Source organism: Strix aluco, chromosome 6 (genome assembly GCF_031877795.1).
Source record: "Strix aluco isolate bStrAlu1 chromosome 6, bStrAlu1.hap1, whole genome shotgun sequence".
Classification (NCBI taxonomy): Eukaryota; Metazoa; Chordata; class Aves; order Strigiformes; family Strigidae; genus Strix; species Strix aluco.
The window spans coordinates 12,066,413-12,089,427 of record NC_133936.1 but is presented as its reverse complement, the minus strand read 5'-3'; the positions used below and the strand labels follow the sequence as shown (position 1 = coordinate 12,089,427).

The 23,015-nt window shown below is 40.8% G+C and overlaps 1 protein-coding gene across 13 annotated transcripts in view; it reads left to right on the top strand.

The window, feature by feature from the left end:
- Positions 1–23,015, top strand: part of KALRN (kalirin RhoGEF kinase) — a 526,665-nt gene that overhangs the window by 356,533 nt on the left and 147,117 nt on the right. For all 13 annotated transcript variants that reach the window (XR_012623758.1, XR_012623759.1, XR_012623760.1 and 10 more), the window contains 12 exons: positions 235–349; positions 2,980–3,095; positions 3,667–3,789; positions 6,320–6,502; positions 7,576–7,694; positions 8,934–9,000; positions 9,902–10,011; positions 11,818–11,887; positions 14,200–14,289; positions 19,270–19,362; positions 20,695–20,806; positions 22,795–22,985. Coding sequence is in view for 10 of the 13 variants with exons in the window: in XM_074828701.1 (XP_074684802.1) it covers positions 235–349; positions 2,980–3,095; positions 3,667–3,789; positions 6,320–6,502; positions 7,576–7,694; positions 8,934–9,000; positions 9,902–10,011; positions 11,818–11,887; positions 14,200–14,289; positions 19,270–19,362; positions 20,695–20,806; positions 22,795–22,985 (1,389 nt within the window). In the remaining 3 variants the exon portion in view is untranslated. The remainder of the gene's footprint in view (positions 1–234; positions 350–2,979; positions 3,096–3,666; positions 3,790–6,319; positions 6,503–7,575; positions 7,695–8,933; positions 9,001–9,901; positions 10,012–11,817; positions 11,888–14,199; positions 14,290–19,269; positions 19,363–20,694; positions 20,807–22,794; positions 22,986–23,015) is intronic.

The following is a 23,015-nucleotide window of genomic DNA, read 5'->3' as shown; positions in this document are numbered from 1 at the left end:
TTAATTTGCCTTAATATGTAAAATAGGCCACTATATGCAAAATGACTCATATTTTAATACGTTTATGAGGCTGTTAGTTTATTAACTGAGTTTATTGACTATTAGCTGAAGCTCTCGTGTTCCCAAATGAAGGAGAACTAGTCCCTGCAAAATAAACAGAGAACTCCCTTGGGTCCCCTTTGCTCTCTTTGCTCATCTTTACTGCTTTGTTTTGGTGGGGGCTGTTTTTCTTAGGCCTGTACACTGGCACGAAGGAACGCTGAGGTATTCCTCAAGTACATCCACAGGAACAATGTCAGCATGCCTGGAGTAGCAAGCCATACAAGGGGGCCCGAGCAGCAAGTGAAAGGTTGGTGCACTGGTGCAATGACAGCATTGAAGGTTTTGTTTGCTTCCCCCTCTGCTGTGTGGCCAACCTACAGTTTGTGAACATGCTGAGAAGGTGCCTTAAATTTTGCCATCTGCTGTCACTAAAATGGTACATATGCCCGACACCTTTAGCAATGCTAGTGAGGCCTCTCAGAAAGTGATCCCTCCTCTGCTATGCATGAGTTCTTATACAGGACTCTTCTGTTGCAAGTGGTAGTGGGGGACAAAAGGAAAGGGGTTTGAAATACGGTCTCTCTCTGGCTTCTCTTGTCAGAAGAGTTCATGGGAGTGACACTATGTCATCCCCCATCATGTAGGTTGTCAGATGAGATGATCGGACACTATTTTGCCTTAATACCTAAAAACACATAAACAAATAAGGCCATATCAAATGCGAGGTCTAGATGCATCCTGTTGCTGCTGAGCACTGGAAAACAATGCACCCCAAAGTTGTTTGTCCCTAGGATGGATCTGCTGGTTTTTTGTCCCTGGAATCCTGTTTGATGTCCTACCACATCAATCACTAGCAAAAGTATCTGCCTGTAGTTACTTCCCTTTGGTCAAAAGAGCACTGTTCGGATGATACATCTGAGATGTTTGAAATGTTTCCACGTCTCTGCTTAATTAAATGGTTGTTAATCTTTACCTAGCAATGCTGCAAGGTACTGATAAGAATGAGCAAAGTGATTCTGCAGTAATAAACCATTTTTGTTATTATTATTGGCTTGCTTACAAGCTGCAGAAGAATACAGGTTAAAAGCAGTACAGTCATTATGTGTGTGGGAGGGATGGGAACTTTGGTTATACACAGAAGATGAAAATGGTGCAACTGAAGAGATAATTTTCCTTCCTTACTTTCAACACCAGTTCTTCAATGTTAACATGACTTTGTTCAACTTCCCCCGCTAATGTGTCAAATGCTTGTTGTTGTGGACTTTTGTTCCCTACAGTTGAAAATCATGGGGAAATTAATTGAACCCTGACTCAGCAATTCCTTAAATATGCACCTGATATAAACTTGTGAGTGTTCCTCACTGGGCCTGTTTGAAATGACTCACTTATATAAAAATCAGCTTGTATATTAGTCTTTTTCTAAGTCAGATGTGTAATTCTTATGCTTGGTGACTCTATCCAGAGAAAATCATTGAAGCAAACACTTTAGTTCAGAATAAAAGCACCATTTAGTAGGATACTTACTGTGCTTCCAAAGCAAAGTCGTTGATACAGAACAAAATTAGTTTTATTTGTTGTAAACTGTTTATGCAGAGACCTGATCTAGAGCACCCATGACATGTTTCAAGTTCCTTTTGTCACTCAGACAAAGTTCCCATTGTCCTCAGCAGGGACTGGGCTAGGTTTTGCAACTACCTTAAGTATTACAATTTTTTTTACCATCATCAGCGTCACACTTGTAAATGGGGAGGGATACATCCAAGTCTGTTTGCAGCCACCAGTGTTGATACATAAGCAATGAATATCAGTACATTCAGAAAGGGCTTAGGGTGAGAGAGGTTATTAACAGGTGCTGTAAATGATCCTAAATCACTGTAAGGGGTTGAGAAGCCACTCAGTGTTTTAATATAAAAGAGTGTAGTTGCTGCCTAAGCCCCCTCTGGCAGATGCTCCGCTTTGAGGTCAGGGCAGGAGGGCTGCCAGGCCCTACCTTCAGAGGTGGCTTACCTGGGCTCCATACCCAGATGTGGCCGGGATGACCCACGCTGCCACCAGCTACTCATGACTTTGCTCAGCTTAAATAGAAAAATTCAGGTTTAGCTAAGGTTTATATTAGTGATATAGTGTAAATCTCTTGCACTCCCTCTGCAGATTATCTTTTCAGTTAGGCTCATGGTACATTTTAAAGAGTTAAATCAAACCCTTTATCAAGTTGATACAGTCTGGCTGAGCACTCAGGTTTTGAAGGAGAACATGTATGTCCTAGACTCCAAGGAGCAGCAGGTCTCCTGCCAGTCTCTTCCTGAATCTGGGTGTCTGTCACATCCCCATCATACAGACAACAGTTTAGAGGACCAATACCAGGCCTCAACCCAAAATTGTAGCCCAGCAGTAACTGCATGGGCGGCACGCAGAGGCTCTCCAGACAACGCAGCTGTACAAGAAACATTATCAGGTATGTCAAAATAGGAGCTCAGGCTTTAATTAAATTCGATCATGACCAGAGCTCTGCATGGGACAGTAGGCTTTGGTGCCAAGTGCTGGGTAGCCTGTGGCCAGAGCAACAGACAAGGCAGTAAAAGAGCAACTTCTCCTATGTCAACCAGTACCAGAAGCCTGAAATAAGCAACAGAAGAGAACGAAAAGACCTGAAATCATGTACCCAGTGTATTTACTGGGATAAATCCCAAACTCTGTTTTAGCATCTTGTCCTTTATGAGATAACCCTGCAACTGGACTTTCTTTGTGGGGTTTTTTTGTTTGTTTTTTTAAAGCAGCCCCTTTGAATCAATGCTTGTTTTTAAGAAGTACAATCTCAGGGGCTCTGCTCTTGGGAATGTGGTCCAGGCAGAGTGTGTAAATTCAGCTTTTTATGGTTTATTTCTGTATGCACTCACAGAATCACTAATCACACAGACATTTTCCTTTGCCCTACAGCCATTCTGAGCGAGCTGCTGCAGAGGGAGAACCGGGTCCTTCACTTCTGGACCTTGAAGAAGCGGAGATTAGATCAGTGCCAACAATATGTTGTCTTTGAGCGCAGTGCCAAGCAGGTAGTGTAAAAACCCCACTTCGTCTTTCTGTCCTGTCGGTGTGTGAATATTTCCTCTATCCATGTAATGCCTGTGTGAGGGGTTGCTATTGCAATCTCAAGTTGTATTTAAAAACTGTAACTTTTGAAAACATGGCAAATGTAGATTTTTTAAAATCATTTAAGAAAATTAAAAAACCCAACAACAAAACTAAGTATTTTTGCCAGGCCAGATTAATTTCTGGATTTGTTCATTTTTTTGAAAATAAATATAAGAGCAAGCTTCTTTCATTGAGCTATTACTGAATGAGAAAACTGCTTTCTCTGTGTGCAGATTTATCTGTATATAGGTAGAATTCCCTACATTCCTTTTTTTCCTAGAAAACATACAGCACCTTTTGTATCCTCTCCCACCTGCTTTGATTACCGTGTTCTTTTCATGTGTTCCTGGAAAGTGTTTTACCATACACAGTATAAAGTCCCAATGCATTTGATATCCTTTATTTGGCAGATTTTTTTTGTCAGAGGATTAGTTATTGAAATACAAAGACTGTTTGTTTTGTTTTTCCTTTGGTTGTTTTTGACATTCACAGGCCTTAGACTGGATCCAAGAAACAGGCGAGTATTACCTCTCTACTCACAACTCCACAGGGGAATCAGCAGAAGAAACTCAGGAACTCCTGAAGGAATATGGGGAATTCAGAGTACCTGCCAAGGTAAACAGTGACTTTAATCTAATTATGGCATCTGCCTTAGTCTATGTTTATGATCCTGTTTCAGTGCCTTAAATCTCTTGATTTTGTGTTTTCCTCCTGACATCCCTGGCACAGAAGATAAATGTCTTTTGAGAGCAGTGATCTTTCATTTTTAGCAAGACATAGGCACAAAAAGAAGGTTTTCTCCCCCTTGGTCTGTACTGGTTATGGAGTATTTCTGTTCTGATCAGAAGAAAGAGAAATTTACATACAGAGTTCACAACAACCTAATGAGACAAACACTAATTCCATCCTCAAACAAGTATGGTATAGAGTAACTAATTGATCTGAACATATCCAAGGTTGTCTTGGATTCCCCGTCTCTTTCTTCTGTCACTGCAACCACAATTTGTTTCATTAATTCCAGCTGCGTTGATCACAGATGATAATTTATCTCATTAGAAATAATCTGCTGATCCCAATAAAATACTTTAAATAAATGGCTTCGTAAACTCTGGGGTGAACATTTTTTATACAAAGCTGCATTACCAAGAATCTATTAATTTATATGGAGCAATTCTGAGAAATCTGGTGGAGTTTACAGAGGAATGGTGATTGGATCTGCTTCAGACAAATTAATTCAAACCATAGGTAATTCACAGACAGTGAATCCACAAGGGTATTAGCAGTCACCGATAAGGATCTAAATTGCAAAGTCGGACTGCAGCAAGACCATGGCTTTCATATTATGGAGCTTCATTTCACTGTGTCCTGAAATTGATCTTCTGTAATCCTTAAATTCCTCATTAGGCTGTCCATGCTTACATGGGTTTGATTCATGGGCTTTGTGGTGTTCTTGTCTCCTTCCTTTTTGGTTAGCTTGCATGTTTGTGAAAATGGGAGATAACTAGCACTGGATGGAAGTTAATTTAATCAGGCAGGACCCGTACAACATTCTTTTAACAATACTTCTGGCCTCTAACCACCCATCATCAGTCTGCGTGAAATCATGTTCCAGTTTATAATTTAATTTTGATCATAATAATCCTGATTAATCCTGAAATTTCCAAACTATTTTTGCTCTTGACTTAGCCTAGGATTGAGTTTTATACCTTGTTCTTTATTGATCATTACAGGCTGTTCTTTACACTGACACATCTAGTCTTGCTCCCTAGGGCTCTAGTAAATCACTTTCCTACTGCTGACCTAGGATATTTTCACTGCCACGTGCAATCTGGTAAACGCATGTCACTCCCAGACTGATGTTATTCTCAAATTAAGCTGTAACTGAAAGCCTTCCTGATCCCAATAACTTTCTAGCCAAGTCAATTGTTTGGAAAGCAAAACCAGCAGTAGTTTTTGGTAATGAAACACCCTTTAAATATAGCAGGAAGTCAGATTTTTGCTTCTCCATGCCTACCCTTGCTTAAGTACTTAATTAATTTGTTAAGATGACCTATGATTTAGCTGTTAATTTATTTTGCTAGTGAAATTTCTTGAATTTAGTTTTGTGCTTGAAATCTGCTAGATGTTTTTTTGGTCTGACGTGCATTTGTCCATCTGTGGCCAGCTTGCTGATAATGTCAAGTACCTGACAGCATGTCTTGCTTCAGGCAGAGTGGAAAGTACTCTCCATCTCTGAAAAGCAGCTTGCCAGTACCTCTGGGGATACAACTGATTCTCCTTTTGCTTTTGGGGATTAACATGTGCGTTACAGCTGGAATGCAGTCTGTACAGTTGATATCTTAGTTTTTATAAGCATTTTGTCCTTGAGTTGGCTCAAACATAGGATCCAGGCACCTTCAGTTCCTGGGATAGATTTGGAATCTAGACTAAAATTTATAGCTACCTCCTTTGTGCCAGATTTGCACAAAGTTTCTCAACATGGAAAACCATAGTGACTAAGGGGCAGTCAGAGCCCAAGTGGAATAGAAAAGACCTCTGAACGGTTTGGGGGCTCAGTGTATGTTTTGGAGTTCAGGCATCTTTTAGTTTGTAATGCTTTAACTGGAACTAAAATACTGATGGAGGATTTTATAGTAGACCAGGAATTTGGATTTAAATTCTGTTTGTTTCTAAAACAGAGTAGTAGTGACTCAAACTCACTTCCTGAACTGATATGTGGTGTATTAATGACCTGCCTCCACAGGTCTGCAGAACCACCTAGGTATAGATTCAAAGAAACTTGGTGTATTTTATGAGGTGTGATTTTTAAATCCTGTCTTCTACTCCAAGGCTTACAAAAAATAAGTTTTTTGTTATAGGAAGGAGGCACATGTAACTTCCAACACGTTTTCCGTATGTGTTTGTGTGTGTGTGGTTTCAAAAACTTGACTTTTTCTATCTCCTGCAGCTTCTTAAGTGTCCTTATAAAAATGTCATTCCTTTCATGTTTTACTGGGCAAAGTTTAAAGCGTCTGATTCTGTGTAAGATGAAGTACAGGCACTCTTTAATGATGTATAAAAAATTGCAAGCTTCTTCTGACTGCTGTGTGAATTAAAAGCAAAGGAAATAATAATGCAACATAACAGAGGACCATGTTTTGGGCAGCAAACAAAGGAGAAAGTGAAGCTCCTCATCCAGCTGGCTGACAGCTTTGTAGAAAAAGGACATATACACGCCACTGAAATTAGGAAGTGGGTCACCACCGTTGACAAACGCTACCGTGACTTCTCTCTCAGGATGGGGAAATACCGCTACTCCCTGGAAAAAGCTCTTGGAATCAATACAGAGGTACTGTAAGTCCATGTCCTGTTGGGGTTTATACCAAAGCTGAAAGTCACAGAGGGAAGTGAAGGCTATGGCATGAATGCTGCAGGTTATCGTGTGTCCATTAGAAACAATTAAAACCCAGCCAACCTACTTAGCCAAGCTCAGAACTCTGAAGAGAAATGTTTTTTTGTGGCAGATCAGTGATATGAGGTGGAGACAGATGAAGATCAGAAAGACTTTCTGAACAAATGTTAGCACCATTCTGCAGGAGACCATACAGCTACTGGGAAGGAGAGGGAAACACATTATTTGAATAAAAGTCAGTGTTAATTTTAGCATAAGTCATAAATGCTGCTCCCACACCATTATTTTCAGTCAAACTCAGGCTTTGACTGTAAGTTTCCATTCTCTCATCCTTTAACTAACCAAAAAATTGATCCCCAACCTCATCTTTGAGCTCTTTTAGGTGAAATAGAGCAACACAAGAGAAACAAAAATGAGAACCTCCTGCTATTCCCTGGCCACAGTATTAAGGGGGAGTGCAAGAAGCAGAAACACCTTAAAAACCTTTCAGTCAACCATCCTTCGAAATTAAGTTTCAAAGAAAGAGGAATAAATTCCCTCACACCCTCAAGATACCTTAAATGTACTGTTCCTTATAGGGTCTCTGGTTTACACAAAGTTACACAGTCTGGAAAGGTATTTCCATGGCAGAAGGCCATTGGAATTCGGGATTGTCTCTGCATAGTGCTCTACTTTATCAGACTATTTATGAAGTCCTATACTAGGCAAATAATTTAGATGTGAAAGGAGTAAGGTAAAACGTAGACATTTGTCATCAGTACCTATTCCTAGATACAAGTAACAGTGAAGACTAAAATAAATCTCATAGTTAATGTTTTTTTTAAGATTTTTCTCACCTTCCTACTTTCTCCCTTCTCACTGTAGTTCTTCTGAATCTCTTTGAATTTCCTTCTTTCTGACATTGTTATCTTTATCTTTTTTCCTTATCCATTTGATCTGATGAACATGCTGCATTTTGCACAACAATAGGATTACAATGAATTTAAAATCTGTACTGTCATTTTTTCTAGGATAACAAGGATCTAGAACTAGATATTATTCCAGCAAGTCTTTCAGACCGGGAGGTAAAGCTGCGAGATGCAAATCATGAAGTCAATGAAGAAAAAAGAAAGTCGGCCAGAAAGAAAGAGTATGTCCCCAAATGCTCATAGTCTGCCATGACACATTATCTAAGAGTGATTCTATGATATTTTCATGGCCAGAACTGACTGACAGTTGTATAATTCCTTCCAGCTGTGGAGCTATTGAGATAAGTCTAGAGGTGTAGGGCAGAAGTTGTGACTTGTAGGCTAGAGAATTTCAGAACATACAGGTTGAATTTCTTTTGGTTTTAATCAGAAGTCACCTTTGGAAAGGGAAAGGAGTGAGTCAGACCCTGATGTCATGGAGATACTCATTGTCATGATTTCCTTATGGCTGTATGTGAGAAGTAAAATGAACAGGAAAAAATCAAAAGCATCTTTATATGTCTAGGTATTATCTAAGCTCCAATGACATCCAGAGGAATTAACAGTCTTTCAGTGACACAAGAGTTCGCTTGGAGTTTAGGTTCACATTTCAGTGGGTGTAGAACTGAGAGAACTGGAAGTATTTCATACTCAAGGAAATATTTGGAGAGTGCTTGTTGCACTTAAATCTAGAAACAGTCTAATTTCACAGTATTTTGTCTTAATTTTTGTGTGAGAATATTCTGGACAGCATTTGTATGTACAATCCTTCTCAGCCTCTGAAATTGCCACTGTGGTGCACAACTGTGATAAGAAACCATTTCTACTTTAGGGAACAGTAGTTACACTTGGGCTGCCTGTGACGCATTTTCAAAACATTGGGCATTTCAACTTTGAGATGCCCAGCCTCAGGCACTATAGATGTGGTTGTTGGGCTTCCCAGCAGTCTGGATTTTTCTCTGGTCAGGTACCAAGCTGTCGAAGCCTCTTCAAAGTAGTGGTGTCTCCCAAATTCATCTGTATTGCCACTGAAGGTCAAGTTTCAGGGTGACTTACCGCTGACTGTTAGTGAATATATAAGTGTTGTTGAATCTCAAGTCCTTACTCCTGAGAAAAAACAATTCTGAAAATCAGTTGACTGTTAAGGGTGGGCATGTAGATAGTAAATCCCAACTCAGGGTTGCAGAAATACAACTTAATAGAATTTTATGCAGAAAAGATATTTAGAAAATAACCCTACAAGGGACTAGATTATGAAGTGGTATTTCATTCATGGAGCTGGAAAGTGCAAACTAAGGCAGCTGAAGGTTTAGAGTGGAAGTACACTGATTCGTTAAGACAACAGAAGGATGTTTTGTATTCTGTTCATTGTACAAATGCCTGTAATGTCCAAAACACCTGAAATACTTTCTTTTTTCCAGATTCATTATGGCTGAGCTGCTTCAGACAGAAAAAGCTTATGTCAGGGATTTACATGAATGTTTAGAGGTAAGTCTCCAGTATTTTCAGGAAGGACATGGTATCCTTTGCGGTGGTGATGTTGCTGTGCTGCAAAGGCTGACCTTGACAAGAATCTGTGTAAGGGTACCACCGTTGGTGTCTGGCTGCAGAGCTATGTCCTGCTGGTGGAGGGAGCTGGGTGGGCCGCAGAGGGAGCTTGTCTCCCACTGGCTGAAGCGTGCACTGCAGTCCCCACCCATAGCTGTAAATGTCTGCACCTCCGGAGACACCCGACTGTGCTTCTACTTACAAAGCAGCGCTCACCCCTGCAGAGTGAGCGCAATGTCCTGGGACTCAGTAAAGAGCAATGTATTTGCATGTTGTCCTAAAATTTGTTGGTTTCTAGTCTTTTTTGAATCATGGAATATTTTCTTAAGAATTCAAATCTATTCCTTTGGATCATCTCATGCTAGAGAAAGAGATGGATTTGCACTGTCAAATACCTTGTCTAGCTCCACAGCAGGGTGTTCCTGAAGGGGACTGTGATACTCGGGGCAAAAAGCAGAGTTTATTTCAGTGAAGTCTGTCAGCTTTCACATTCCTGCAATTTGAAAGAGATTTTTACGTATCTAACACTACTGAACTGGCAAATCCATCTTATCTTTCAACTGTTTATGCCTGCAGTTTTTGGATACCATCAGCTGGACAGCAGAGACAGGTGCTGTTGGCATGTTTCTGCTTTTTCCTCAGACAACTTCTAAGTGTCAGCATTTTGAATTTCTCTGAAGAGCTTTCTGTGACACTGGAACATTTTTTTTTTTTAGCTTGTTTATTTAATCTCAAAGTACATAGTTCTCTTGTCAGCCTGTGCCTTTGGCAATAAAACAGAGAGATCTATTCTTTTTCACTGCATTTATTCACAAAGCTAAGAATTGCTGGTGTCTTCCAGACTTACCTTTGGGAAATGACAAGTGGAGTGGAAGAAATACCTGCTGGGATCCTTAATAAAGAACATATCATCTTTGGCAATATTCAGGAGATATATGACTTTCATAACAAGTAGGTTTTCCTAACAGTTCTGTTAATGTTTACTGACTAAGGAAACCAAAGATGTGTATATACATCTACATGGTGTCTGCAGTGAACGCCTACAGTACAATACACACAGGAGTGTAAAGTAATTTATCCAGATTTGCAAAATAATGTTTGATTTCTTGTTTTCTTTCTTTTACAAAAATGAATTGCGTCTTAGTTTAAACTTTGCCTTCAGCTGGTTAACAATGTTAAAGCCATATTATACCAATGCTTTGTGGTCCTATACATGCTTTCCATCTCACAGCACTAGATCTGGTATGGAAGCTTGCTGGTCAAAAATATGATCTCTTGGAAAACACGAGGGGAAGAAAAGGAATGGTTGACATGAGCTGGGTTAATAAGTAGCTTTTCTGCCACTTCTTGGAGACTCTATATTTAATCTGTAACTAACAGTAGTCCCTTTATCAAGATAAGACTGTCTATCAAATCAGCTTAGTGGGCATTGTTTCCCTGCTATAATGTGGATGCAATAGCAGTTATAAACTTAACATTTAGGGGTGCTGAATCCCACAAGTTCAGTCTGAATTTCAAAGTCTGTCTTCAGTTTATGCCTCAAAACCAAAACAGTTGAAAACAAATCAGAAAACCCTTCCCTGTTGAAGTTCTGGAAGACTTTCAGTGCTGCAGCCAGATAAATGCACTATCACATACACATAAATATGGTTCAGCAGAGGTTGCCATATGCATGCTTTTGTGCAATCAGTTTCGGAGCATATCAAGATAGTAGATTCAAACTACATATTACATTACTAACTACATATTACAATACAAAAAAATGTAAGTAATAGATTAAATTGAATTCCAGCCCACAGGAATTGCCTTGTCATACAGGTAAATATGCTTCCCCCATTTAAAACTATGCTAGGATCACCCAGTTGCCTTCCCACTTCCCCTCTCTTTGTGGTGGAGTATTTCGCTTTTAGTGACCCCAACTGATGCCATCTGATTACTCTCCTTTTTGACTTTTCCTTGCTTCCAGCTACTACCCTTTCAACCCTCAGTCATGCCCCTCAGCTCCCTGCTTGCTGTCATTTCTTCTTTGTCTGACCCATCCTCCTCCAGCCTGCTGCTTCTGCATAATCCTTTTCCCACTAAAACTTCTAGCAATGCTAAAATAAATTGTCCCCACCTTGCTTCTGCAATCTTCTGCTTTGGCTGGTGATGTTAATGCATTCCCCAGCCTGATTCAGGGCTGGGGAAAACAGCACATTCAGTTGGTTCTCCTTCTGCATCTCCTGTTTGACATTCCTCTTTCCACCCAGGCATTGTACTGGGCTCTATCTTCAAACAGAGATGTCACTCCTGGTACAATGTGTTGGGAGAGAGTTGATTACAAAATCTGTATTTTGGGAGTTTACTGCTTACCTATGAAGTGTCAAGCTTGTTTAAATTGTTCTCCTTTGTCCAGTGTGCCAAGTTTGGTGATGGAAAGCTGGCAGCTTTGGGCTTCTTTTTTTACTCTTCCTCCGAACCACTGCACAAGATCTTTTTGAAGATCCACGATCTGGTTGTTGAGTATCGCTTTGCAATCCTGAATACACTGACCCCCTACTAGCGATTGCAACCCTTCCCTTTCCAGTGGAGTTGGGCATGACTGTGCTCAAAAACCAAAGCATACCTTGGCAAGGACACATTTTTTCCACTAACAGGACACTTGGTTAGCCTTGTAATCAAGATACAAGTATTGATCATTAACACTCACTAACTCATTGGTCATTCTGCTTCTCCTGGGTATTTGAATGTAATTACGTTGGTGTCTTCTTTTTTCAGCATTTTTCTGAAAGAACTGGAGAAATACGAACAACTGCCTGAGGATGTGGGCCACTGCTTTGTCACCTGGGTAATGAGGCATCTTATTTTCATTATTTATTCAAATTAGTTCTTCCAGCATAAATGGAAACAAGCTGGGAATTGGTGCAAGGGTTATGTCCTTAGTGATAAGTGAGATTAGGAGCTGATCTGGAACTACAACTGCTTTGTCCTTTACCTCCCCCAGGTGAAAGGTTCCCTCCCTTAACTCTTCTCCTGAGCAGTGGTGTGAAGGCTTTCCAGAGCCTCTGTCCTTGTCCTGCACTAACCAGTACAGCTGTCATGGTTTAAACCCGGCTGGCAGCCAAACACCACACAGCTGCTCACTCACCCTCCCCCACCCTGGAAAACTGGAGGGGTAGAGGTGAGGAGACTTGTAGGTTGAGATAAAAACAATTTAATAATTGAAGTAAAATAAAATTAAAATAATAATGATAATAATAGTCATAATAATAGAAAATACAAATGAGTAATGCACAATGCAATTGCTCACCACCCACTGACCAATGCCCAGCCTGTTCCTGGCTAGTGATCCCATAGAAGCAAAAATCCTGAAATTGTAATCCCAGAAGAGAGAGCAAGCTTCCTGCTCAACCCTCATCTATGTACTGAGCATGACATTGTATGTTATGGAGTGTTCCACTGGCCTATTTGGGTCTGTTGTTTTGGCTCTGCTCCCTCCCAGCTTCTTGTATAACCTGCACACTAGCAGGACATGGGAAGTTGAAAAGTCCTTGATTTCTTAGCAACAACTGAAAACATCAGTGCATTATCAGCACTCTTCTCATATCAAATCCCATACTGAATCCAAAACACAGCACTATTCTAGCTACCAAGAAGAAAATACTAGCTCTATCCTAGCTAAAATCAGGACAGCAGCTTTTACCTCTGCTGGTTCCTGTTTTAACAGGACTTTGTCAAACCAAACCTGTATTTAGGGGTGACATTCATTTCTTTGTGAAGAGCTCTGGGAGGACATTTAAAATCTTAATATACCTTCCTTAGAGAATTTTAGTCATGCCAGGAGACCTCTACAAAGGTGTGAACAACATATTTTATCAACATTTTTCTTCAGAAGTTACTGTCAAATTGCTGAGCCACTATGCTCTCTCATTCTATTACCCAATGCCAGGATAATTTCCAACAGGACTTTGAAGTCTTGATGCTAAGAGTCTTCATGGGCATAGGAGGTTCCAGGAATTTGCTGCAGTAATTTATCTGTATGAAAGCTGTTCTCTTTTCAAAATATTTACCAGGCAAGTCAGGCATCTTCATGTTTTCTCTGATGGTTTTGTTCATATTTCAAAGCTGGAAATTAGTATTTTAAAAGTTATTATGGAAAATTTTCACTTATCAAAAAATAAACATGTTTGGATGATTTCAAATGGGCTTTTAATTTAAAAACATGACAAAAATGTTGATGAAATGGATTCAGAAATATTGTTTACAAAGAAGAGATTACATATTTATGAAAGATGGACACATTTACCTATCATTCTGTGCAAAATCTTCATGGTATTTTTAAGATTCTACCACATCATCTCAGCAGTAGTACATGTCCAGAGCTGTGTGTATGGTTACATAGATACATACAAAAGTGCCTGCCCAATTGCAGGGTCTTGTTATTTAGGTACCTGGTGTAAAAAATGCAATAGTAATAAAAGGAGGCTATCCTCCTCTTCTGTTTGCCTGCCTCTCCCTGAGACCAGAGTTCAGTAATATGAAACTGCTGTAAGGCAGGAGTGCGCAGATGCTTTTAATTTCCTCTTAAAAATAAATAAATTAGGAAATGAAATGCAAAACACTCCTAGCACAACATAAAGTTTGAGTCATTAATGTCTGAACCAAGGTAGGAAAGGCAAGCTTAGGCCAGGCGTCACAAATCTGAGCCAGTCTCAGATCAAAAATGTTGGCTCAAGCCAGTTTAAGCTAGGTGAGTCTCTTGCCTAGAGTTTCTACACTAGCTTTATCTGCAAGTAGGTGATAGAGCCAACACTTCATGACTGGGTTTTGAGACCTGCAGACTTTTGGATACAATCTGTGTAACATCATTAGAGCTCTTAGAAATTATTTTATGGCTGGATTAAAGTTTTAGGCTTTACCTCTGTGGCACTTATTAAAGAAAGCCTCCCATAGCTGTTACATGGTGCACCTCATTCCCCTCGGAACTGCTCAGGTAAGGTATGAACTGTCTGTAAGTATTCTGTTCTTAATTTGCAATTCTTATGTTGGTTTAAGAGGTGGGGATTTATTACCTGTATTTATCCTGGTGAGTCTTAATGAAAGACTGTGTGAATAGAGAACTAGCTTATCATGCTTTTCCCTTGATGTTTGTTTTCACAGGCAGATAAATTTCAGATGTATGTCACCTACTGCAAAAACAAGCCTGACTCCAGCCAGCTCATCCTGGAACATGCAGGGACTTTCTTTGATGTAAGCAGCCGTTGCCATTTTCCTTCAGTACGCACAGTGCAGCTGAAACACCTCCTCTTTACATCTGAGCAACGGGTTCCTTTTTGTGCTTTGTCATTTGGGTTTTTCATTCCACTGCAGATACCACATGCTGTGAAAACTGATAGGCTGTGGTGTGATGTGTGATCTTCATCAGTGTGGCAACTCATTTTTAATGGAGACACACATTCTTATGGGAACCTCTGTGCATTTTTCAGACCAAATCCTTTCTAAAGATCTGGTTTAGATGTACTCTCTGCTTCTGGGTTTAGGGGTAAAATGAAAAGCAGATCCCATTATATTTTATGACCTGAAATCCCTAAGTCCAAAACAAGATCCTGTCCCCCTGTTCTGCAAATTTTACCCACCCTATTAAACGTTTGCTTCATCATGCTAGTAAGGGACTCCACTGACTGCAGTTAGACTATTTCCCTTACAAGTGCTACACCTGGTGATAAACATTTGCAGGCTCCAAACCCAGTTTTGTGGTCTGAGAAACATCTTTAAAGTTTTTGAGTACTTTTAAACTAAGCTTTCCCTCTGATTTTTGGAACCTCATCCATTTTGCCATGCTTTTCTGCTAGCTTATAGTTTTAATTGTTGCCTTTCTGAAAAAATGCTAAAACCTCTTTTCCAAAGCACTGAAAATCTTTTTACAAATGTAACCACTCAGCAGGATCCAACCTGTGATGTGGTTGGCAGCTGACATGAATCAGTTCCTCGAGGTTTTTTACGTGCCAATGGTTATAGCATTTCAATTAAACTCAACACCGAAAGATTGTACACGAGCCAGAAGAAAAATGATGAACACCTTTTTCTTTCACCTTGTTTTTTGCCTTCCTATCAAATGATCTAAAAGTAGAATTGAACTGAAAGGGATTTTCCAGGAGGTGGCGCTTGAGCCTGTGGTATGGTTTGTGCTGGTTGATGACTCGTGGAGGATTTGAGCCGCCTTAGGTGTCTATCAGTGTTCGCACAGGTTAAAAACGTTTCCTCTGCTATGCTTTTCCACTCCAGCTCAGTATATGGGCTGGAAACCTGGCTGATGTTGCTTGATAGTGAATATTCATATGTCAGCATCTGCTGTTTTGCAAGGGGAGATGTTTTCCTTTCATTGGTGGGAATTGTGCTGGGCTGCCCAGTGATGCCTGTGCAAAAAGAGAAAGCTGGCTATCTCCCACAAAAAATCCCCTAGGAGTCACTCAGTCTGAGTGACTAAGGTAGTGTGAAGTACCTGTAGATCCTTCTTATATTAATCGTGGAGTGGCAGTGGTTAAGTGACAGGACAGGGGACAGTCTGGCCTGGGGAACACAAGGGAAATGCTAGTTCTTTTCTTTCAGGCAGCACCTGGAATTTCCCAAAACACCCTGATAATGAGAGTGAGTTATCTAGAATAACAGCCCTTAGTAAGAAGCCTGCTTGATGATCACAAGTGTACAACCCCTCAAATTGTATAAAGCATCATAGGAAGCCACCTTTGAAGTGAAAACAAGCAGTCCCAGTAATCTGTCTGAACACCAAGTCCATGGAAAATCTACAGCTTCAGGGATCATGGCTGCAAGGGTTAGCTAATTAGGAGGAGCAAAGATAAGTAATATATCTTGCCTGAAACTCTGAAGAGAATTACTAGCGATGCTATTGTATCTGGGATGTTCTAAGGACATAAGTGAAGCCATGTATGTGGAGAAAAGCAGTTTCTTTTCTTAGACCAGTTGATACAGGTGGAAAATTATGCACAAACTCTCAGTTGTGAAACTTGCCTAGTTTATCATATAGCATTAGTCTAATAAAGGATAAGGATGGTTATCTTCCCTCCCTGCAGATCTTGCTTTGCTTATAAAATTCAGAAGTTGTTGGTATGGTTCTATTAGCTAGAAATTGCATAGGGAATGGAACTAGTGTGCTTACTCTTTCATAACTGCAGTAGACTCATTAATTTGGTTCTTTCACTTTTTTTATCTGTCTTGTTCATCATCTGAGAGTTGCTACATTACTTAGAACTGTTCTTCATTCAGTAGTTTCAAAGATAAATGATGCTTACCATATTTAGCAATTTTTAATATTTGTAATACCGTATACTTCAGGCTAGCAAGATATATTTTTGATTACCAACATGTGTTAGCCCTTGGCTTCAGCTGGTGGAAATCAGCATATTACTGAGGTGATCAAGTTGATTTCAGTGTCTGTTATTTAAGTGAGCTTTGGCCATCAGGGCAGAGTTTGGTTCAGTCATTTATATGCTTCTGCTAGTTTGAATATTTTTTCCCTTTAAGTCTTGGGAAAGATCAGTTTGTTATAGTCAGGAAGCCACAGGACACCTTTAACTTGCATGACCAGCATTTACAGAATGGAGCATGGTAAAGCTCATTGGCTTTGGTAGCATTGCGGAGCATTGAGTTTCTGTATGGATGATGGTTCTTGGATAATTTCTCCACTGAGCTGGAGTGTCCATTAGGAAATGGGCAGAGGCACAAGCAGGGTCTCAGTTTCTTGTTAGTAATATTTCTTCTGAAATTGTTCACCAAAGGTTTGTGCTATACATTACAAAACCTAAATGTTTCATGAGGGGTTTAGTGCTCAGTCAGTCTACTCAGCAAGACACTGGTCTGTACACCCAGTTCAGGATGCAGTTTGTCCTTCTACTAAAGAACTGTGTACAATTAGATGACTTACCTTAATTTGTGAATCTCTTTAGACATTTGACACAAAATCTGGGCACTTCATCACTGCTTCATGGTAAATTCAGCAGTTCTTGGTATGAAATTGTATTTAAGTATTCCTGTCTCCATGTTGTCCATCCAAGGGCCTGTGAAGGTTCTGTGCTGTCCTACAGAGAGGATGTTTTTGGTGTTTGGGATTCTGTCATTGCATGTAAGACTACACATTGATCCTGCTCTGCAGCTCATCTGGTTTGCAACACACAACTGCCAGCACATGGTGCCTGTCAGATACCTTCATTTCTTCTAGGCCCTTGGGACACTTTTCTACCCAAGGAATAACTGAAGTTGTGCATAACGGTGAGCCATGGTGCACTATCACACGAACCAAGGTTGCTTTAAACAAGAAGCAGAGCAACGTAGAGACCACAGAGCCCTGTGGCTATCTTGGTTCTGAAAGCTTCCAGCTGCTTCAAAGCTAGCTTGTATATCTGTGCTTTGTGTTGCTTAGAGGTGCGTGAGAAATGTCTGCACTACTGTGCTCTACCCTGCACAGACCTCTCCAATTTCCACCTCCACCCACAGTAAGTCCAGACCTCTCCAGGTGTTACAAAGCCAACCCAAGACACACTCCAGCAGGCTGCCATCTTACTCCAACACTTCAGGGACCAGAGCGAGGAGCTGAAAGGATAACGTCCCTTTCCAGCAGTGTATTTGTCTGATTGCCATGTAGCAGTGCTATTGCTTCCCTGCTGCAGGTTCCTGTGCAGCAGGGACAGCTGTCACTCCACCAACCCACTCTGTCTCCGCACAGTCTGACCGGGGAGCATCCTGGCAGACCAAAGAATGACCGAAGAGTTGGCATCTCCCTGGGAGTATGTCCTGCTGTTCAGAGAGCTGGGAGGAAGGAATAGTGCTAAATTCATTACTTGGATCCTACAAAAACAAGTGTTCTTCGCCAGCTCCAGGAAGTTCACAGACATGGCTGAGGCCTTGCTGGCTCCTGCAGTTACTAATTGAGTCCTGGCCATGTGTTCTGCAGACACTGTCCCTGTTTGGAGCCAGCCATGACTCAGCTTCATGCAAACTCCATTAACCCCCACACAGAGCCCCTTCCCTTTTGGGTCTTGTTCATGGCACCAGAGATATTTTTTTTCTAAAACAAACTTGCCTAGTACAAAAAAAAAAACCCAACCTGTTGGCACATTGTGTGAAAAGTGGCTATTTTTGCATCCCAGCATAAACACTGGAGCTAAAAAACCCAGCAACCTCACTAGTACTCAGCAGAAAATCAGACTGTATACAGAAAGAAAATCTCCATTCTTGGCAGCCCTTCCCTTTTCATCTTCAGTAACTTCTTCCCTTTACAGCCTCAAATTTACCCTCCAGTAGCTGGAGACAAGTCCCATTCCCTCTTCCCATCTGCTTCCTTAGGAACAGAGGATTTTCTGATGGCTAGGAGCAAGGGGAGGCATGCCCAGGGCCTGGCAGAGACAGAAGGAATTCCAACCTGTTCTATTTCAGCAGACGATCTGCCCCTATAGGGCATGACTTTGAAGTCTTTCAAAAGGTTAAATATGTTCATCAGCATCCTGTAAGATTTTTCAGGAGCTCCTAACTCCCACTGGAACTGGCTGGAGGGAGGCAGCTGGGCCCTTTGCAGACCTCACCAGGTGCCTATCTGCAGTGTCTCCAGAAGTTCATCAGCACATCACACTGATCAGCACAGACATTTTGGTTGAGATTCAGGTGACAAAACAGAAGTATTCAGTGCTGAAAGAGGTATCATAAGAGTATCTCTCCTGGCCCCCAGCTGCCAGCTCAGAATAGCATAGGTCTCTCAGCACTGTGTCAGACCTGTTACTCCCATGTGGATATTTCAGCCACCCCAGGGCTCTCAAATGGTACTAGATGCTTATGTTTAGACAGTTAAATTACACCCTACTCATGCAATTTAAATTAATGTCACTCCATTTTAATTGAATGTTAAAATTCAGCCTTCATAGCTAGGAGAAACCAGTTGACATGACAGATAAGTCATATTTAAATCGAAGCCTGTGTAGTTTACTCAACAGCCTTAGCTTCACTTGCAAAGGGCCCCTGCAGTTTAAGTGGCCTTAAGGGGACTCTGCAGTTTATTGGCAGCATCTCTGAAACCACAGTTATTTGCATGTGAGCTTAAAGAGAATTAAAAAACTAGACAAAGAAATGCAGAGATCCAGAGCTAAAATTAGTTATGGGTGGCTCTGTCTGGCAGGGGGTTAATAGTTTTCCATGACTGACTGCTGTTTTTATCTCTTCTAGGAAATTCAGCAAAGACACGGTCTGGCCAACTCTATCTCTTCTTATTTAATCAAGCCTGTCCAGAGGATCACTAAATATCAACTCCTACTGAAGGTACCTTAGTGAGCTGCCCAAAGCAGCTCATGCAGAGCAGTTCACAGGTGTAATGAGTTAACTTGTTCTTAAGGGAGCTGCTTCCTCACCTGTTCGTGACCTGTAAACAGCTGCTGCTGAACTGCTACTCCTATTTCCCAGGCCTGAGCATAGCAACAAAATGTGAAATCAAGTTGGGTGTTTTAAAGGAAAAGACTCACAGAAAAAAACAAACAGTGAAAAATTGATCACCTGTTTCAACTGTGGTTTTTTTTGTATCCAAGTGGATTTAACTCTAAAAAACAAGAAATGTGAAAGGGAAATTGGAGGGATGAGAGAACTGTTTACTTTCCTTCTTGCTAAGTTTGTGATATGCAATATTTTGATTAAAGGCTTCAGTGACAGCAGTAATGAACTTTGGGAAATTTCACTGACTCTTGACTGAGATTCCTTCACTGGCATTAGATTCTGTTTGGGAGCTAACATGTTTGTGTTTGAAAAACAGGGAAAAGCTTCTTATACAAAGCAAGGACTTCCAAGTGAAACATTAACATTTCCCATAAAAAAAAAAAATCCTTGTTGATTTGTTGTAAATTGGTTACAGGCTTTTGCAGTATCTTGTGAGTAGGTGAATTTTAGATCTAACTTAACCAGCCACTGCTCACTTCAAAACTAGTAAACCAGAGAAGAAAAAATATCTGGGGGATAAGTTAAGTGTCAGATTCTGACTTTGAAAAGCTAGGACCAGATATGATACTTGCATCTCTTTAAATCTTCCTGTGTGTATACCAAAGGGAGTGATGTGCTGTACTAGGAAGGTACTTACTGAGTACATTCAGTGTGTTGACAAATCTGTGCTTTGTACCAGTTTACTGAAATAACAAGTTTACCATAGTCTTGTGAGTGCTGTGGGACAGTGAGCCTGCACTGCACAAACCATCTGCTAATGGGAAAGCTAAAACACCCCTTCAGTCATCACGACTTTGGTCTCCTTCTCGGGTGAATCTTTCCTGAAGGGACCTCCCTACCCTGGGCACAGCACACCTGCACTGTGGTGCTCACCAACACTGCTGGATCAGGCTGGGGTCCTGCAACCTGGCTGGCACAGCTGGACTGACTGGGGATTGCAGCATAGGCATAAGTCCCCAGAAACCCTCTGAGTGCAGAGTCTCACTCAAGAGCACCTTATGTTGTCTTGCTCTATCTCCGGTGTGTTTTGATGCAGTTCAGCTTTCTCCTGCCACTATCAATGAAGTGGTTGCAACTTTGTGTTCTACTTGCCAAGAAAACCAATCTGACATAAAGCCAGCACGTTGGTCAGTTTGTTTATAGGTGTTCTGCATTGCTTCTTAGGAACTGCTAACCTGCTGCGAGGAGGGCAAAGGGGAACTCAAAGATGGTCTGGAAGTGATGCTCAGTGTCCCAAAGAAGGCCAACGATGCAATGCACGTCAGCATGCTGGAAGGTAGCAGATGGGTGGGTGGCTGGGGCAGGGGAGGGAACCACCAGTAAATGAAGCCTCTTGTAACTTGTGTAGAAAGTTAGTACAGTTTGACTGTAGCAATACTGTTGCTCCTTTCTGATATTTCTCCAAAAGTCTTGGAAGAATAAAGCTGGCTAGGAAGTTTTGGGGTTTTATTTATTTGAAGGTTTAGACTAGATGTCAGGAAGTATTTCTTTACAGAACGGGTTATTAGGCATTGGAATGGATTGCCCAGGGAGGTGGTGGAGTCCCCATCCCTGGAGGTGTTTAAGAGTAGGGTCGATATAGCGCTGAGAGATATGGTGTAGATGGGAACTGGCAGTGCTAGGTTAATGGTTGGACTAGATGATCTTCAAGGTCCTTTCCAACCTAGTTGATTCTGTAGTTGATTCTGTATCTTAGGTGTGTGTATATCTGTATTTATATGTGTATATATATGTACATACGCGTATGTACATGTGTACATGTATATATACATACAGTTAAATGTATATATACAGTTAAAACATTCTTACTTAATGAAACAAAAAAACCTCCTCCTAAAACAGTATCAGTTTAGCTGCTGGCAGCCTTAATGATTATTGAATGAAAACATTTCTAAATGCTGTCTCAACATTTCAAAAGAAAAAGTTCCGGTTTTCTGAGTCAAAACAGCTTGTGTTTCAAACTGTTAGAGTAATTATCCCAAAGATTAAAAAAAAAAAAAGAAAAAGGTATTATCAAAAAGTATTTCAAAATTACAGAAAAAAATGTTTTGATTGCCCCAAAGTTAAGTCTTTTATTGGCTTTTTGATATGTGGAGTATTTCTAAAATTTAAAAATTTTATTCTGCACAGAGGTGCTTTATTGTCTCTCAAACATTTTCTTGGCCTGGGAAGAGCTTTTCCAGCCTGGCTTGAGTCAGAACCAGGAAACAAGAAGAGTACTAAAACAAGCAAGAAAAAGGAAATGGTGCCAGTAGCTAAGCAGCACATTAAGACCAGGTGATTAAAATTGCAGGGGGGCAAACTGACCCAGCATAGATAGAAACACTACAAAGATGGTTTTAAGTGTGGTGTCTGGTTAAAAACAAGGTTTCCCGAAATAACACCTGGATAATCTGTCCCCATGAGATGACCAGCACCACATAATAATAAAGCAGGGATGGCTTTATTAGGGTAGACAAGCAGGACATTTGTCTTCTGAATAAAACATTATTTGTGAATATTTGGAGCAAGGACCAGGGGTGCTTGCTGCTCTCCCAGGGCTATCTGGCATGAGCAACAGCAGGCTGTGCTAGTGGAGGAGCAGTTCCCAGCTCTGGAGGGAAGTGTGACTGACAAGCTGCTGAGACAGCAGCTTGGAGGGCACCTTGCACTAGGGACTCCCTTTTCCTTCAAGCCTCCCAGTTATGGGGAGGGAGCCCTGTGATCCTCAGCCATGGGAAAGTTTTTGACATGCAGTTTGGAAGATGAAAAACTCCTCCTGGAAAACTTGTTTCAGACACCCTATCAGTTTGCTCTCATAGATGTAGCTCTCCCATGCCACTGCTATGGACTCACAGGCCCTTGAAGGTTGGGTTAGCATGCTTGAAGGAATCATGGTGTGATGGGGTACTTCCAGCCACCGCATGTTATGTTTCTCTGAATTTGTGTTGACATGCATAAGATTCCTTGCATTGCAGCTCTGTGTACAGTAACTGCCACTGAAACCTTTATAATATCTTTAAGTAATTACTACTACATTTAGCAGCAGTCTCATTTAGCACATATGATGTATTTGTCTCTGGTGAAATAATGATATCGTTGCAAGAGGAAAAAAAAAATTATTTTCACTACTTTCACTGGGGTAATGGATGCCCATTAATGTCTTTTCAAAACATGCATAAAAAAAGAGAAAGGCCCTTTTATATCAAATCCTTACTGCTCTGGTGTTTCTGGGCATTACTGGTCCCAAGAGCAAATACAAGCCAATGTATTTTGTGGTTTTAGGGTTTGATGAGAACCTGGACGTCCAGGGAGAGCTGATTCTTCAGGATTCTTTCCAAGTGTGGGATCCCAAGTCTCTCATTCGGAAAGGACGTGAGAGGCATTTGTTTCTTTTTGAAATCTCTTTGGTATTTAGCAAAGAGATCAAAGATTCTTCAGGACACACAAAATATGTTTACAAGAACAAGTTACTGGTAGGTGTGGCTGCAAAGAAAATATTCTGG